This window comes from Monodelphis domestica, chromosome 5 (assembly GCF_027887165.1).
Source record: "Monodelphis domestica isolate mMonDom1 chromosome 5, mMonDom1.pri, whole genome shotgun sequence".
Classification (NCBI taxonomy): Eukaryota; Metazoa; Chordata; class Mammalia; order Didelphimorphia; family Didelphidae; genus Monodelphis; species Monodelphis domestica.
The window spans coordinates 116582524-116601627 of NC_077231.1; the positions used below are offsets into that span (position 1 = coordinate 116582524).

The following is a 19104-nucleotide window of genomic DNA, read 5'->3' on the forward strand; positions in this document are numbered from 1 at the left end:
GAATGGGAGGATGTCTTGTTTGCGATGATCTTGTTTATTTGTTGGTTTTAGAAACTATGCATGCTCATTTAAAATAATATGGATTCTTCACTTAACATAATCAGAGCATTGTTATTATATTGTTTATAAATTTGATTCTAAAAAAATTGATTCATTGGCTGGCAAAATCTACTAAAAATACCATCAGAAAGATGGTGATTTCAATATTATAAAGATAAGGCAATGAGACTACACATGGCATCATGTATTTGGACACTCTCTATAGGATCCTTAATGAAGACTTGTATGACTTGACAGAAAATGAATATAGATCCAAGAGAACAATTTACACAATGACAGAAATTAATGTAAAAGATAACCAAAAAGAGATTTCAGAAATTAATCAACCAAAGACTTCATTAATCCGGCAACTTCAGGAGATTAAAAGTCAAGAGAGTGATTTCCTTTAGGCAGAGAAATGGTTGACTAACGGGGTAAAACAGAACCATTTTCATAGCTGTTGTCAATATGTTGAGTTGCTTTGCTTGATTTTTTTTCTTTTAATAAACTTAGACTAGAAAAGGATAGGCATATATAAAAAAAGAAAGACAATTTGTAGAAATTAAACAGTATAAAGAAAAGGCTTGGAAATACCATAAAAGAACTTAAACTCTTACTGAAGAACAAAAAACGGGAAATGAAACACTGCCAAGGACCTAGAAACCTTAGCTAGAAACCAAATACTAGAGATGAGTCTTTTGCCATTCTTGTCCATTATAGGTAAATCAGTCTGAAGAAAAATAAAATTAAAAAGAAAGTTCAAATTAAATTACCTTTGTTATAATCATCCTCAGTCTCACTTCCATAGAAATCTGAGAAAAAATAATTGAAAAGCAAAATAAGGCTGAAAGGTTATGTTGGAGGAAATACTTGTGGTTGAAAATGGATTGAGAATTCTAACAGCAGAAGAAACTTAAATCATTCCTGTCTTTTGGGTCACAATATGAAGAAAAGTATTTCTGTAATTAAAAAGGAATAGGCTAACTTACCATCAGGGTTGTCATAATCTGAGTTGTATGGCACATAATCGACTGTGGGAAACAATTCAAAGAGAAAATTAGTCCATTATAGTCACTGACATGTTTTACTGTTGGGGTGACACTGCAGGGATAATGGATGGGCACATGAACAACAAGAAGCCTCACTGGTCAGGGGACTGAAAAAGTGTCCAGCTAGCTGGGTGACCCTGGGCAAGTCATTTAGCCCCAATGGCCTAGTCCATACCACACTTCTGACTTACAACTGATATTGAGTATTGATTTTGAGAGAGAAGATAAGAGTTTAAAAAAAGAACAAGAAAAGTATCCAGAATGGCATCTGGAAAGCCAAGGTAATCCTGAAAAGGAAGTAGAAGCTGATGGAAACAGATGACCCAGGGGAATTTCCTGAGGTAAAAATCTCAGAGATAAAAGAGAAGGAGAAAACACCTGTGACAATACCAGGACACAAAGTGCAAGAGTTTAGTACAATGGAGAGCTCTGAATTTTGAATGCAGACTGGAAAAAGAATATTTGAAAAATGAGAAGCTTTTGCAGTAATCAAATGTGATTAAGACAAGGACAGGAAATATAATGAAAGGATATGAGGTCTTCTTGTGTATCTGCTAAAGGGGAGGAAGAAACCTATATCATGGCTATGAAATAGGACAGAGGATTGGAATCTTTAGCTTTTCCTGACCATTTATAAGTAATTGAAGTTGAAGAAAAATTCCTGAGTGAAAGAAGGGGCAATTTCACTTACTGTCATTTTCATTCTGTATCTGCATTGGTAGTTCTTCCTCTGCAGGGAGAAAAAAAAGATCAGAGAGAATACAAATCCATTTCTGCCATGAACTGTTCTGGTTTCTTGGGAATGGTGGTGAGGCTACAGAAGAACAGACTAGAGATTGAAAGGGCATCCAGAATGCTATGTGAAGGGGCAGGACCTTCTGGAAACCAGAGAGCAGCCTATAACATGGGGAGATTTTCTGAAATCGATTTTCATAATTAGGGCTGGAGGGAAAACTCCAGTCATCATGCAATGACAGGAAGTTGGGAATGTTGGTGGACTGTAGAAGAGGGAGCACATCTGGCTTCCTCAGGGGGAAGTATTGATGATGTCTAACATCATCTTCTACTGAAGACAGTTAAAGGAACAAGAAGTTTCAGGAACACATATTCCTCTGCAATTTTTTCACCAAAGTCCACTCCATCTTCAAGTGTGGTACTGAAGAAACATGCCAATGGGCACTGTTAGGGAACAACATGGAGATGGATGGCAGAACTGTCCTTTATAAGGCATATCTATAGTTGCTGCTCTATGTGAATCTGCTTAGCCATCGGAGGCATCAGGGGAAAACAAAAACTGGGGTTTAGAGAATACTTTTCATTTGCTACTACCAACCATAGATCTGGAAGGCCAAGATCTCTAAGATCACTATGAAGGCTAGGCTCTGCATCCATCAATGACCAGAAGAAAGCCTTAGGGTTTCTTTACCTTCTCATCATTTGACATTTTAAAAAGTATATGATAACCAGAAAAAAAGGAATAAAAACCAGGCTCAGCCCAAAGTATAATTCTCAGGCCAGAGTTCCATTTACAAAAGCAATAGAATGGAGTCCTTTACGCTCTGTTCCTTTCTCTCTCTCTGTCTGAGAGTTATGAATTTAGAGACTTGAGGAATTATTTGAAAAATAAGAGATATCTTTAGAAGGTGAAAAGGATCAAGGCAAGATCTAGAAATATTCTAAGCCCTTACTATGGGGGACCTGGGGAAGAGGAAGAAAAAACTCAGTTAGACTTGCAAGGATTGGAGCTTAGAGTCTCTAGTCTTTCTTGTCCAATTACAAGTCAGAAAATCTTAAGAAAAAAAAAAGTTTGAATAAGGAAAGAGTCAAGTTAACTTACCATCACAGTCATTCACAATATGTTCTATTTCTTTTTCATCAGATATCACTGGGGAAAAAAATAGGAATACACAGTCATTCCTGTCATTGCCACTTCTGACCTCCTGGTGAGACAGGGTGCCATACCAAAGAACAAGGGCTGCTATTCTAGGAGGGAAAAACTATCTAGAAGGGCATGAAGAGAGAGCCGGGGAATTTCATAATGTCAGTAGCAGATGGAGGGATTGTTTATACAAAGGAGTTTCCTCAGTTCTCCTCATATGATTAGGGTAAGGGGGTAAACCCAGACATCTAGCAAGAAACAAAGGTCACAGAGTAGGTAGATCTAGGTGAGACATATCAGTTGCATTTTATGCTACCATAAATGGAAAAGACCCAAGTCTAAGAAAACAAGACAACTTGCTTTTTTGTATCCACTTCATCAGATCCTGCTCATCTTGTGTAGTTTCAGCTGGTGCTAGATAAGGAAAAAGAAAGTAGGAATGAGGTCATGATGGACAGGAAGTTAAATAACTCCAAGAAATGGCTCTTTCTTAGTCTTTACAAAAGTGTAAGAATCTTTTGGGACCTTTTAGGACAGAGGTCTCATTCACTGTTAGTCTATGTCTGTCCTTCCACTGGACATAAGGAGAGCTGACCCTGAGTGAATCTAGAGGAGACAAAAGCTCCATCACACTCTTTAGAGATGTTTTCTGCCACCTCTCTATTCACCCCTTTCAGGATTTTAGTCTGAGAGAGGTAAGAATAGAAAATCCAAGAGAAGAAATGATTGTTATTGAACCACCAAAGTGGTGCTTCATTTTAGAGCCACAGTATGAAACCCACAATCCCACTCCAGATTCAGATGTTAGGATGCAATGTAATTTTAAGTGAGATTTAGTCATGTACAAAGAAAGTAGGGGAAAAAATCAAAGACATAAGATGCAAGTTCAGGCTAGATGTGCAAGTCCTAGGTCAGGGTTCCAGGAACTACAGAAATAAAGACTGAAAGAAATGTCTGAAAAATAAAGTCCATCTGTAGAAGCATTTACATCTTTACTAGAGAACAGCTAGTGAAGAAGAAAAAAAGTGCAAAGAAAATCAGAATATAGATTGCAAGGCCTAGAGATGAGTCAAAAGTCATTTCTGGCTATTTACAAATCAGTCAGAAGTCTTTCTCTCTCTGTGTTTCTTTGTCTCTGTCTCTGTTTCTCTCTTTCTCTATGTGTCTGTCTCTCGCTGGGTCCCTGTGTGTGTATCTCCCTCTCTGAGTATTTCTACTGAAAAGAAATTTTAAAAAATTAAAACCTCATGAAAACATTGATCTTTCTGGGATCAAGGTAAGACTTGGAGGGGTGGAGGAGGGGGGACTAGATCAGGAGATGAAGATGGACTACAGGTCCTAGATGGAAAATGTATTTATGGTGGCATGAGTAGAGTCAGAGAAATTCTGAAAATTGAAAAACACCCAGGAGATTTGGAAGACCTGGTGAAGTATTCTTTTTTTCTCTAATTTATATATTTTTAATTTTTTAAATCTTTTTCCATGTTTACATATTTTATTTTCTTTCCCTCTCTTCTTCACTTAGGTCTCCTGGATCCAACAAGCATTTCCACTGGGTTATAGAACTGTTATCACTTATAGCTATTTCCATATTATTCATTTTTGCAATTGGTGAACATTTCTGAGTTCTAATCTGCAAGTTAGGACCCAGGGTTAAATTCCATCAACCATGAAAGAAAAAGTTGGTGGGAGAGTTGATGGACAGGGATGAGAGGTAACTGGGAAAACTTCACATTTTTTATACAAGTAGAAAAGACTTTTGGCTATAAAAAATACCAACTCACCCTTAGTTACTTGCTTCTTCTCAGGAGCAACAGTCTTTGGCTCATTCTTTGGAACCTCCTGCTTGGTTGTAGTTTGGGGGGGTGCTGAGAATGCAAAAAGAAATAAAGACTAGGAAGTTCTAAATTTATAATTGAGATTGGAGTAGATGTTTAAAAAAGAAAGGACATTTAAAGAAGTCAAAAGGGATGAAGATAAGACCTAGATATACCAAGAAAGAATTTTACCTTGCAGAAGATAAGAGGAAGAAAACAGAGAAGAGCCTAAATATTGATGATGGACTGCAAGGACTTGGAGATAAAAGTCTCAGTCTTTCCTGGGGGAACATTTGGGAAGTAAAACCTTAGAGTTGTGAGAGAAGTGTAAACTCCAGTGACCATGAAAGGAAGGTAGGTGAGAGAGTTGGTAAATTCAGGAGACAGATAGCAGGGTGGAAATTTTTATGTCTTAAAAAAAAGGAGAAATGGCCCTTGACTAGTGGGAAAACAACAACAACAACAACAACAAACTCACCTGAAGTTACTTGGTTAGTCTTAGAAGCAGATGTCTTTGGAGTCTCTGGATTGGTTGTAGTCTTGGCTGGTTCTGGAAATCCAAAAAAGAAAAGAGAAGTGATACTATGCCTAAACAGAGTATGAAATAATCTAAAAGTAATCGGTGTTGTTGTTGGTTTTTTAACCCTTACCTTTTGCCTTATAATTGATACCAAGTATTATTTCCAAGGCAGAAGAACCATAAGGGCTAGGAAATTGTGGCTAAGTGGTTTGACCAAGCCCACACAGCTAGAAAATCCAATGTATCTGTACAGTTTCCAAGTCAAGGTCCAATGTGCTAGACCAATGGAATAAGTTTCTCTCTCTCTCTCTCTCTCTCTCTCTCTCTCTCTCTCTCTCTCTCTCTCTCTCTCTCTCTCTCTCTCTCGCTTCTGTCTTGCTTACTTTTTCTTTTTTCATCTCTTTCTCTGCTCTCTATCCATCTATCTGTTCCTTTCTCTCCCTGTTTCTTTCTCACTACCTGTCTTTTCCTTTCTTATCTCTCTCTGTGTCTCTCTGCAAAGTATAGAGAGGCCTAATTTTTAAATGGAGGCTAGAATGGACATTTGAAAAGTAATGAACATTATAGAAGTCAAAAGGTATTAAGACAAGGAATTCTGAACACAAAATGGAAAAAGGTTGCCTTTAGAGTGGGATATCTAGGGAAGAGGAACAAAAATGAGAAGGGCCTAAAAATTGATGTTAGATTTTAAGGATCAGTGGAAGTGTCTCAAGCCTGTCTGAGTCATTTAGAAATCAGTTATTCTCATGAAAAGTGTTAAATGATAAAAAAAAAAACCAAGTAAACATACTGGATGATACATGACACCATATTTCCCACTGAGATTGGGGGATTTTGATGGAAAAAAATTCAAATGAAGGACAAACTCATGCCTGTCACTGACTTCACACCTCAGGATAAGGCTGGGGAACCTAATTAGATGATGGAAAAGGGTTAACAGTCTGGGTACAAAATGTATTATGGTAGCATATATAGAATGAAGGAAGTTCTGGAAATAGAGGAGCACCTGAGGGATGCCGGAGACTTGGGGAACTTTCCTTTGGTCTAATCTCAGAATTGAGCCTGATTGATAAATGTCATCTACCATGAATGTAAGGTAGGTAGAAGAGCTGGTAGACTCAGGTGAGAATTAGCTGTCTCTGTCTGTCCCACTGTCTCTGTCTCTCTTTCTCTCTGTGGCAAAAGTGTTGAGTTATCAATTTTAAAAGGAGACTTGAGGGGATATTTAAAAAATAAATGAGAATTATTCAAGCCTAAAAGAATCAAGAAAAAACCTGGAAATACCATTGTAGCATGTAAGCCTTTACTAGAGGATAGCTGAAGATGGGGAAGAAAGCTGAGCATGTATTAAAAACTGGAGTTACATTGCAAGCCCTGGAAAATCTGCACAAAGGACTCTCTAACTTAAGGTCATAATCAGTCACAACATATTTTCCTTCCTGATTGCTTGTTTCCACTCAGAAGAAATTTTAAAAGTATACAAGCTGGGGCAGCTTGGTGAGATGGTGGATAGGCTCCTGGTCCTACAGTTAAGAATACCTGAGTTCCAATCAAGATTCAGACACTTTCTTGCTATGTGAACCTAGACAAATCACTTCACTCTATTTGTCTCAGTTTCCTCTTCTGTAAAATAAGCTGGAGAAGGAAATGACAAACCACTCCAGTATCTTTGCCAACAATACCCCAAATAGGGTCATGAAGAGTTGAAAAGGACTGAAATGATTGAACAACAATAAAATGCAAACTCATTAACTCCTTTGGTCTCTGAAACTAGAATGTGAGAGGGTTCTACTGAAGCAACCAGGAACTACACTGACATGAGATGCTAGATGGAGAGGCATTGAAATTCTGGCAATTGGACATCAATTAGGGAATACAGAAGACATGAGGAGCATTTCTGAAGGCTCATCTCAGAGTTAGAATTAGCAGTTAAACTACAGTGACCATGAAAGGAATATAGGTGGAAGAGAATGCACCCAAGACATTGGCACAAGGGAATGAGGTTGGAAAGGATCTTGATGGAGGAAAAATAAATCTCACCTTGGGGTCCCTTCTGAGATCCATCAGCAGTGGGATCTGTCTTAGCCACAGCTGTAGTTTCTACAGGTTCTAGAAAGTCAAAAACAAAAGCCAAATGTAAGTTATTTTATGGCTGAGCAAACAATTTTATTTCACCTGTAGAAAAGAGTTGGGGAGAGATGACAAAATGGGCCCTTAAATCAAGGCATCAACCAAACAGAGAATCATCAGCTTACCTGGTTTTGATGTTGGGGCAGACATCACCAGAGAGAACAGAGTGAAGGCAAGGATTGCCTCCTTCAGCATGGTGCTCAGTGGTAGGTAAACCAGTCAGAGAATGAAGAGGGTTGGTTTGGGATGTCTTGAAGAATACCTAGACCTTATATATATATGAAGTCCCCAGTCCCCCAGTCTTCCTCATATCCAGCTCTGTCCTATCTATTATCTGTCCCCAAGGCAGCATTCCAAAATTTAGGAAGGAAAAGTATGCCCCTGGAGGAAGGAAAGACACAAAGGTGTGGATGGGGTGGCAATTAGAAGGGGGAGAAAACTAGGAGCTGAGCATTGAGGGGGATTGGAGAAAGATCTGATAAGCAATGTATCTGCAAAGAGTGAGCTCCTCCATAGACATGCCTACATTTTTCTGGCTTTTCAGAGATAGAGGAAAAATTCTTCTTCTATCAGATGGCTCCAGGGATGATCATTTCAAGCTTCAAGATTTTGTCTAATCTCAGAAGGTATCTGCAGGCTCCACTTGAGTCAGTGTGTCAGCTCCTGGGGAGAGATTCACCTCTATTATTCTTTCTTTTCTACATGGTTCATTCCAAAGATGGGTCTTCTGTGAAAAGAAAGGACAGAAGGCTCTTTTCTCTGACAACCAAACAGAAAATTTTCATTTATGCACAAAATATAACATTTAAAAGAACATCACAGGTCATCTTTGCTTCCTGATATCTGAGAAGTAATACCCCATATAACATCTCGGACTTTCTTTTCTCTCTTTCTTCCTATTTCCTATGATTATTGAGAAGATGAAACAACATCTTTATTTGTGAAAAAGTGTTTTGAGAAGCTTGAGTTTGTGTAGATATGATAAATAGTAGTTATCAAATTCTTTTCACAATGAAACTTTAATAACTTCAGTTGAACATATGACCTAAAGCACCCTGTACATTATATATAAAAGCTAAAACTTTAAACTTTGCAAACTTCTAAAGCACTATGATTTGATTTTTTAACCAGTGACAAAAGCACCATCATTTCTGACACTTCTTTCAAACTGATTTTGAGTTGTCACTCAGTAATTTGATAAATCACATTCATGAAAAAAATTAACCCCAAATCAATAGCCCTAACATGAAAATATTTAAGAATCCCCAATTTTCTTAAATGAAATTGAGATGGTAAAATGAACAAAGGATTTTTGCCTAGTTTGCCCAGCACCTCTCCCAATATAGAAAAGACACAAAAGGAATTCTGACAAAGAAAATCAAGAAAAAGTCACAGTGACTCATTTTTCTGATAAAAGACAATTTAGGAAGATGTAAAAGGAAATTTATGGACAATTTGTCAAGGGCTGACAAAGAGCATCACCCAGAGACAGAAAAGATATCAGTGAAAGAGAATTGTTATTCCTTAAGTTAATCAATCCAGAACTTAAGTTATCTTTACTTAACCCTTAGTAAGTCAATAAGAAAGTTCACACCCTCACTCCCTCCCTCTCCCTCCTTCCTCTATCAGTGCTAGGTAAATTGAAAGGCTGTGATTGATTCCTGAGATGTAATGAGAAGTACTGATGGATGGAGAAAACTGTATAGAAGTGGGAGCCTGAGAGAGATTCAGACATTCATTAGATTCTTCCTTCAGAATGGCTTTCTTCAGTACTGTTCCTCAGTGTACTTATACGAATAGGATACCTTGCAGTTTTTCTGTTCCTCCTCAAAAAAAAAAAACAATGGAAAGATAGGTCAGTTGATCTCAAGACTGAGATAGAATACCTTGAGAAAAAACTGGAAGATATCTTGAATAACCTCAAGACTCAGAAGGGAAATTCATCTCCCTACCCTCCCTCAGCATCTAAGCCTACTTGACACATTTCTTGTACTTTCTTAGTCCAATACATTTCTTATTTTGTTCACCCCATTCCTTTCTCTCTGCTAGACCCATCTCAAACCCCTCTCTCCCCTTGCGCCATCCATACCTCCCCCTGATCAACTCATCCCTCAACCTATTCAACCTATCTCTCATTCCAACAAACCATCCCTACTTGGCCCATGTCTGCCCCTGTCCCTATCACTCCTTCCCTTCCCCTTACCTACTCCATTGCAACCCAAACAAAAAGCTAAAGAGCCGAAATTGAAGATAATTCTGTTAAAAACCAGTTCCTCCTAAGGGAAGAATAACAAACCAAAGAATTTAGTGAACATTTAGCATCATATACTTTTACTCCACAAGATGCTGAGATATTCAAGTGTGAAGAGAGAATTGCACACTCTTAGTTTATTTTTAAATGTAATCAATTAGCAACCTTTAATTTAATAAAATTGTTATGATTATAAGAGAGGATAGATGGGGAGGCACAGTGATGGAGGAGGTGAAGGAATAGGGGGGTTTGTGTGGAAGGGAGAGAAAGACTAGACCAGAGTTGAGAGAAGCTCTGGGTAACTCTCCCTCTCCTTCACACCTTAAACACAAAAGAGGGGTACCCCTGAGCAGATGTTGTGGCAGGGATGAACAAGGGCTGTGTCCTGTGGAAGAGGCAAGACAGAAGCTGGAGATGGGTCAACTGTCAATCAAGTGAAGATTGCATTTGGAATGTGACTGGGAAACAATTGGAGGCAAGAGCCAAATGGTTGACTGTTTTTGAGGGTCTTTGGGTTGATGGTGGTGACTGAAGAAGGAGCTGGTTATTTATCTCTGCGACTAGGAATACTCAAGTTGGAGGTGACCTGGCTGATTTGAAGGAAGAAGAAAAGGACAATAGTTCTTATATCTTTCTCTCTCTGACTGGTTCTGTTTCATAATAGTGACTGAATTGCCATTTCTCTGAATATCCTCCAACCTAGACTCACTATAGATAATAGGGATATCCCACTCCTCTTACCTTATCCTCCACCCTGGTCCTGTTTTCCCAAAATAAACCCCTTGTTTGACAATGATTAAGAAATATTTCATTACATTTCTGCTCTTCCAACTGCCACTCTTCCCTCCTGCCAACATTGTAAAATGGTTCCTCAGTCTCAGTTTCCTTTCCCCAAATCAAGAATTTGAATTACTCCTACTTAGTGTTTGTTAAGTCACTTATAAAGATGATTTTTGAAATTAAGTCTTGTTACTTGAGTTTAGAGGTAAGAAGTGGATACGCTGGCTTGCTGTCAGTTTCAGATGTTGATAGTGTATATTGTAAGGATAATATTAGAAAATAAGTATTGTTTAATTAGTTTAAAGATAAGAAGTAAAGTGTCTGGCCTGAGCAAAGAACTGGAGTTTGAAGGAGAGCTGAGAGAGCATGTTGATTTCATATGTGAGTTATAACTGTTTTTCTATGTCAATTACTCTCTCTGGCAGTTGGGAGTTGCTGTCTGGCACTTGGCAGAGACACACTCAGAGACTCTCTCTCAGGGCTAGAGGAGGTAGCACCTTTGCCTCTGTCTGAGGGAAAGATCTGAAGGAGTTCAGTGTTTTCCTTTCCCAACACTAGTGACTCGCATGTTTTTTATAAATTATTTTACTCTGAGAAGACCAAAGAAAAACCTGGTCTTTGGCCAGAGTTCTAATGGGATTCTTGTTGAGACTCAGGCAGCTAGCCTTTTCAATTTTATAATTTGAAGGTGAAGTTAAGATTTATATAGATAATAGTGGTAGTTTTTATCTAGATAGCATAAATTTGGGTTAGTCAGATTAGGGAGGAAAAGTGTAGCCTGTGAAACACAGGAAAAGTGGTTTCTTGCAGAACCTGGGAGTTTCTTTGGGTGGATTTAGAATCCCTTAGAATTAGAAATCCTTCCTTATCCTTATTTTGAACAACTTTAATAATTTCTATGTTTATAATAAGAGTCTTTTTTAGCATCCTGATGCATGGCACAAAAGGGATATTCACATTTGAGCTTCACTTCATCCCTAAGGATACTTTTCATTGCTTCTATTAAAAAGTATCCAAACAGTTTGAACTTGATTGGCGAGTTAAACGGTTTTGAACAGTTTTTCAATGTAAATATTTTATTTTATGTAGTTTGTCATAATTTGTTTTTACAGTGTGGGAAATGTAAAGTTTATTATGCAGCAGTTGCTCTCTGGAAGTGATAGTTGCTCTCTCTCTAAGTGCTCTTAACAGTGACATCTTTTCTCTCTCCTCACTGTCTGAAGGTAGTAGAAAAGGGGGGGAAAGCCTGAAGGAACTAAGTGATTTCCTTTTCCAACATGGGAAATACTAGTGACAGTCTATTGATGTTACAAAGATTGTTTTATCTCTGAGGAGACCAAAGAAAGATTCAGTCATTGGTTTAGTCTCTGAATCTGCTAAGGCTCAGAGTCCTAACGTGGTTCTTGCTGAGGCTCAACCAGCTGGCCTTTGTTATTTTTATGACTTGGAGACAAAGTTAAGAATTATATTCTTCTTATGAGGATAATTGTATTAGGTTGTTGTAGAATAGGGAAAATTTGGGTTAGTCAGATTAGGAAAGATTGGTATAGCCTTTGGAAATAGGAGAAGAGGTTCCTTGGGGAACCAGGGACTTTATTTTTCATGGAGATAGAATCCTTTAGAGTTAGAAATCATTTTATATCCTCATATTCTCAATGAATAGCTTATTTTTGTATAACAAGAGTCTCCTTAGTGTCTTTGTGCCTGGTCCTGAAGAAAAGTTCACTTATGAGCTTCACTTTACTTATATAAACTGAAGATACCTTGTAAGCACAGCAAGCAGAGTATCTAATCAATTTATATCCATAATCAATTCATTGAGTTGTTATTTTTACAAACTAGATAAGAGAGCTCACAAGTCACTTACTAGTTCACACCCCCAAAGGCCACAAGAACTGCCCCATCCTTGGGCAGTGTTAGACTAATTGGGAGGTTATAGTTTATTCTTTTGAAGTGGGAGAGAGACAGGAAATGAAGTGGAAAAAGGACTATTAAATGCAAGACCAAGGGACAAGATTCACTCATTCCTTCCTTGGTTCTTCCAGGAGGAGACCCTCTCTCTTGGTTGGTCTTTAGATGGGACACTCTCTTTAATTTGAGCTCTGATAAGATTCTTGGTGGTTTTGGATTCATTTGTGAGGAAGGTTTTCATCAAACTTTTCATTTCAGTATCTCCTGGCTCTTTGGATTTTGGCTTCCTAATTAGGACTTTGGATTCTGATTTTTGATCTGAATAAGTTCAGCTTTTGATCTGATTAAGTTCAACTGGGTTGGACTGTATGTGCCAAATACTCCGGGAAGGCTGGGCTGCCCAGGCTCTCTTCAGTTCTCTCCAGCTACTTCTCCTCTGTCTACAATGTTCCCCAGTGCCTTTTCCCACCTCCCTGAGCTCTGAGGAGTCCTGATGGGGTTATGTTCAACTGGATTGGTCTGGATGTGCCCCGAGGCAATGGTGAGACTGGAGCCTGATGGAGGGACCCAGCCACTGACCTGGTCTCTCCCTGGCTTCCTCCCTGCTGTCCACGCTGGATGCTCGGTGTCCGGCTCCCCACTGCTCACAGCGTAGACCCTCCTAACCAGCACCTTTGCCTGCTCAGAGGTTCCCTCTGCTGCTGGGGGCTCAGCCCTATGGGTTGGTGGGGAGGGGTCCTGTGATGTTCTCTCTGCCTTCCCCTTAGACCCGATTATTCTCGGGTTCCTGTAGCCTGTTAAAGTATTAGTTGAGAAGAACTTTGAGGAAGTTGCTTTTGATGAAAAAAAGAATGTCTTTGTGGAATTTTATGCTCCCTGGTGTGGTCACTGCAAACAGCTGGCTCCCATTTGGGATAAATTGGGAGAGACTTATAAGGATCATGAAAGTATAGTCATTGCCAAGATGGACTCAATGGCTAATGAAGTAGAGGCAGTTAAGGTTCACTGTTTCCCTACATTAAAGTTCTTCCCTGCAAGTGCTGACAGAACGGTAATTGATTACAATGGAGAGAGAACACTAGAAGGTTTCAAAAAGTTCCTGGAGAGTGGTGGACAAGATGGGGCAGGGGATGATGAAGGTCTAGAAGATTTAGAAGAAGCTGCAGAGCCACCTATGGAAGAAGATGATGATCAGACAGCTCCAAAAGATGAATTGTAAAGTGGAGAACTAAGTTGACATATCCCAAAAATAAGACACTACATTATGTGCTGCTCCAACCAAGCAGCAAATGCATCTGGAAACTTGTAACATTAACAACTGAAGGAGAGTCTTGATTGAAAATCCAGGGATTTTTAAAAAAGTAATACTTCATTCTAACATGTATGTAAATTCAAATGTCCTTCCCTTTTTGCTTTTCAATTTTTGAAAAGTGAGTTATCTTTAATAGCCCAGATCATTTGGTAAGCCTCCTGTTCTTTCAGGGGAAGGGGTGGGGTGATGTACTTTTTTGTACATTTTTTTTTTGTCACACGTGTTTTTTGGTTTGAAGTGGGTTGTAAAGTTAAAAGCATGAGTGCTGTTGTCATTACTAAATCATTTTAGGGTCCGCCATACTGATAATATCTCCTACAAAGGTTCATGTCATCCCTTTTTAAAAAAACACATTTGATATTTCAACTACATGTCAGGGTATCAAATAGCAATGTCACTCACCTTTTAGCTAGTCCTCCCTGGAATCAACCATTCCTCAGTTTGGGGAGGAGCAACCACTAAGCTAAATTCAAGGACCCTTTCCCTTCATACCAGTGTTAGCATGGCTGAATGTCCTTGTATTTTGCTTTAAAGACACTTTTTAAATGCTCTGGAGGTGGATAGGACTATGCCATCATTTGTTTTTTAGAACAACAATCATTGGTGAAGGGGGGAAGGTAGTTTATGCTCCCCTATTTAGAGTAGATCCAGAAGTAGTACCACCCTCTTCCCTGCTATGATACAGGGTTTTGTTCTACAACTTTCTGGTGCATTGCTCTGTGAATGTTGGTATACAAGTATACGAAGTAGGCTCCAAAGTCTACTTGATGCAGTAACCAGGACACTTATGATTATTGGGGATTGGGAAGGGCAGTTGTGTGGGGGTGGGCCAAGGCTGTTTGAGCTCAATCAGACTTGATAACACTTTAGGCATTTCCACCATAATGTTGGAACTGAACACATTGGCCAAATAAAGTTGAAATTAAAAAAAAAAGTACAAGGATGGAGTCCTTGCAGTCCCAGATCTCAAACTATACTATAAAGCAGTGATCATCAAAACAATTTGGTACTGGCTAAGAGATAGAAAGGAGGATCAGTTGAACAGACTTGGGGTAAGTGACCTCAGCAAGACAGTCTATGACAATCCTGAAGATCCTAGCTTTTGGGACTGAAACCCACTATTTGATAAAAACTGCTGGGAAAATTAGAAGAAAGAATGGGAGAGGTTAGGTTTAGATCAATATCTCACACCCTACACCAAGATAAACTCAGAATGGGTGAATGACTTAAATATAAAGAAGTAAACTATAAGCAAATTAGGTGAACACAGAATAGTATACTTTTCAGATCTTTGGGAAAGGAAAGATGTTAAAACAAAGCAAGAGATAGAAAAAATAATAAAATATAAAATCAATAATTTTAATTATATCAAATTAAAAAGTTTTTGTATGCAACCAATTTTAGAAGGTAAGCAACCAATTGGGAAACAATCTTCATAACAAAAAACTCTGACAAAAGTCTAATTACTCAAATTTATGAAGAGCTAAATCAATTATACAAAAAACCAAGCCATTCTCCAATTGATAAATGGGCAAGGGACATGAATAGGGAATTTTCAGTTAAAGAAATCAAAACTATTAATAAGCACATGAAAAGGTGCTCTAAATCTCTTATAATCAGAGAGATGCAAATCAAAACAACTCTTTGGTATCACCTCACATCTAGCAGTTTAGCTAACATGACAGCAAAGGAAAATAATGAATGCTGGAGGGGAATTGGCAAAGTTGGGGCACTAATGCATTGCTGGTGGAGTTGTGAATTGATCCAACCATTCTGGAGGGCAATTTGGAACTATGCCCAAAGGACACGAAAAGACTGTCTGCCCAGAGGACTGCTGGGTTTATACCCCAAACAGATAATAAGGGAAAAAAATGTATAAAAATATTCATAGCTGTGTTCATGGTGATGGCAAAAAATTGGAAAATGATGGAATGCCCTTCATTTCCGTAATGGCTGAACAAACTGTGGTATATGTTGGTGATGGGATACTATTGTGCTCAAAGGAATAATAAAGTGGAGGAATTCCATGGGAACTGGAAGGACCTCCAGGAAGTGATGAAGATTGAAAGGACCAGAACCAGGAGAACATTATACACAGAAACCAATACACTGTGGTACAATCAAATATAATGGACTTCTCCATTAGTGGCAATGCAGTGATCCTGAACAACTTAGAGGAATCTACGAGAGAAAACATTATCCACATTCACAGGAAAAACTGTGGGAGTAGAAACACTGAAGAAAAATAACTGCTTGAATAAATGGGTCCAGCAGATATCATTGGGGATATAGACTCTAATGAAAATCTTTATTCAAACAACAACAACACGGAAATACGTTCTGATCAAGGACACTTGTAATATCCAATGAAATTGCATGTTGGCTGTGGGAATGGTGGGGGTAGGGGAGGGAGGGAGATAATGTGATTCTTGTAATCAAATGATAATCTTCTAAAGTAACTAAATAAATTATTTTTTTAATAAAGAACCCTCCCCCCCAAAAAAAAGAAATATAAAATCTGAATTTGTGGTTTTATTGGCATAAGTGACTCTTAAGGGAGATCTTCCCACCACAGTGGCAAATACTTATAATTTATGTTAAAGAATTGCTGAGGATATGGAGAAGTTAAGCAATCTGGTTGCCTGTGGTCATATAAATATTCTGTGTAAAAGGTAAAATTTTGCCCCCAAGTGTTCATGGTGTTAAGGTCAATGATCCAAATTTTACCTTACTTCCTTTCCATTTCATTGTTTTTTATATGAAATAAAAATCTCATCCTTTCGCATTTTACACAGATTCTCTTGTGTCAAATAAAAAATTAGTTAAAAAACTGGAAAAAAAGAAATATAATATATCTAATAGGAATAATAACTGATCTGGAAACTAGATTGAATAGAGATATTTAGTCGACCTGAAAGCAGTGGACAAAAAAGAAGCAGAGATATAATGTCCTCAACTCCTTCAGATATCCCACTCCCATACCAAGGTTTTCCATATTCCCTCTCCTCTCCTTTGACACTACCACCATGCTAGGGCAGGTTCTCATTACCTCATGCTTGGACTATTGTAAAAGCCTGCTTGTGAGTCTGCTTGCCTCTCCTCCCCTAGCTCTTTCATGATGGATTTTCTCTTTCCCATTTATGAAAAAGAGTAAAATGAAACTCATTTATGTTTTCCATAAGCCAGAGATCAGTCAGAGAACAGCAAAGCCAATACAATTTGGAACCGAGATATCCTGATACTTCATCTAGTACTTTCCCATATCACTTTGAAAACTGAAGGTTTCATTTTCCCCTAGCTGAAAGAAAATCGGTTCTATATTTTATTTTCAACAACCATGAATGTCCACTAGACGCAGAGTAAATTAAATAATAGGGGATTATTTCATTGTCCCTGGGGCAAATCACTCAAGTGCACTTGAACAAAAACAAGAATATACTGTTGGTGAATTTCTGAGAGGGAATTCCTGAAAAACCCAAGGAAGATTGTCTCCACTACAATGTCTACTAGACAGAAGACCAGATAACATCAAATCCACATTAAAAGGTAAAGGAATGTGTTAGCCCCACAAGAAAACCTGATGCTTGTAATAGCTTTAGATTTCTAGTATACAGATTTGTTTTAAGTGTCAGGTTTAATGGTTTAAATTTATGGTCTCCTTAGAAGACATTTCTAACTGGAAGATCTCTAGTCTATTTAAATGGACCAATACGATGTAGTCTGCCCCAATAAGGAAATTGGTTTGGAAAGCCCTATGTTACATATACAACCCTTGACTAAAAAAGCCAGTTGTATAGGATCTTCTCCTCATTGGAGGTATGGGAAGAGTTGGTGAGAGAAACAGAGATCTGGATTCTTCTGGCTTCTAGGTTTGAAAGAGATGTGAAATGATAGCCTCTCTTCATGTCACAGAAAAGTGAGAAAAACTCTGGACAATGGACCTTCTGATCCCTGTCATGTTCTGATCCCCAGTTTGCCACACTACAGACCTTGGAGAATTCTTATTAGGAGGGGATCAAACACACACACACACACACACACACACACACACACACACACACACACACACTTTCTCTGTGTCTCTATTTCCCTCTCTCCCTCTTCTCCCTATCACCTCTCTCTCTGTCTCTCTATCTCTACCTCTCTGTCAAACTCTATCTCTTTCTCTCTTAAAATAAGTTACCCTGCTCATGATGGAAGAGCACCTTCATCTGTATTGACTCATAAATTATTATATGTATGCTTTCTCTGATTTCTACTTTGCCATTGAATTAGATAAATGTGTATCTTTGCTATTTCTTCTGTTGTAGTACCAGAATTTGGTGGGAAGGGAGTCAGCCAGCACCCCTGCTCTCTTAGGAAAACAGCCTCTGGCCCCAATCTCCTACTTCCTCTCCTTGCAGGAATTAAAGTCTCCCTGTGAGAAATGTGGGGAAAGGTGCCAGTGTGGTCTATTCTTGCCTCCTGGTGAACGACGTCTAGACAGACACAAGTGGAAATAAATAATCTATATGAACAAAACAAAAATAACACACCTCCCCCATGCCATGTTTTAAGTGTGCTATTTGTGGGGTCCTGAGCAGCTGAGGACTGTCATATGCAACAAGACTTTGGCAATGCAATCAAAACAGAATAGAGGTAGTTGAGTTCAGTTTTTATATAGTGTGCTGTAGATGAAGGGCAATTAAGCTGAGTGTGGTAAGTTTAGTCTTCAGTACCATGGGAAGTTGTTCAGTCAGGCAAAATAATCACATAAGAAGCTGGTTTTTCTTCTATAATTTATGAAGAGTAATAGAATTATTTTTGAACACCTATACATGTAAATTGATACACATAAAAAATATCACCGTAATGACCCAAACCTTTCCTGGCCCTGAATTTCTAATATTGGTCACTCAAGCCAAATGAAACATGTTACCTAAGAGAGGAATGAAAGTTCATCTCATGAATTCTCAAAAATCATTACCCTGTATATATTCAGACTGAAAAACAGGAAAGCCTACTCTTACTATATTCTACTATGGTGTCTAGTAGAAGCCAAATAGATAGTCAACAAAAGATACAAATTTCAACAAATACATTTTTTATTATTAATGACATTACATTTGAAAAACAAACTAATAAATATAAACCAAAAATTTACTCCAAATCAGATGAAATAAAATAATTACAAATAGTTGACCTGGACTGGGTGCTAGGGTGAGTGTTAATAATTCATTTAAAAGATCATGGTGGAAAAATGTAGCTAAAAGGAATTCAGCACCTTGTGAAACTGGGAGAAAGAGTTGGAATGTGCCAGACCTGAATACATACTTAACTCCTCTCCTAGGCAGTGTGGTACACAGGAGGAAACTAATATCAAGATTTCTACATTGAAAAGAAGGGATTTGAATGTGCTTCCAGTCTTAAACCCATG

At 38.3% G+C, this 19104-nt stretch overlaps 1 protein-coding gene across 1 annotated transcript; it reads left to right on the plus strand.

Annotated features, from left to right (window-relative positions):
• The first annotated feature begins 10203 nt into the window (after window positions 1–10203).
• LOC103106527 (protein disulfide-isomerase-like) lies at window positions 10204–13880 on the plus strand. The gene is made up of 2 exons (XM_056800648.1): window positions 10204–10266; window positions 13170–13880. The coding sequence occupies exons 1-2, from the start codon at window positions 10204–10206 to the stop codon at window positions 13593–13595; spliced, it is 489 nt and encodes a 162-aa protein (XP_056656626.1). The 3' UTR covers window positions 13596–13880.
• Window positions 13881–19104: the final 5224 nt, after the last annotated feature.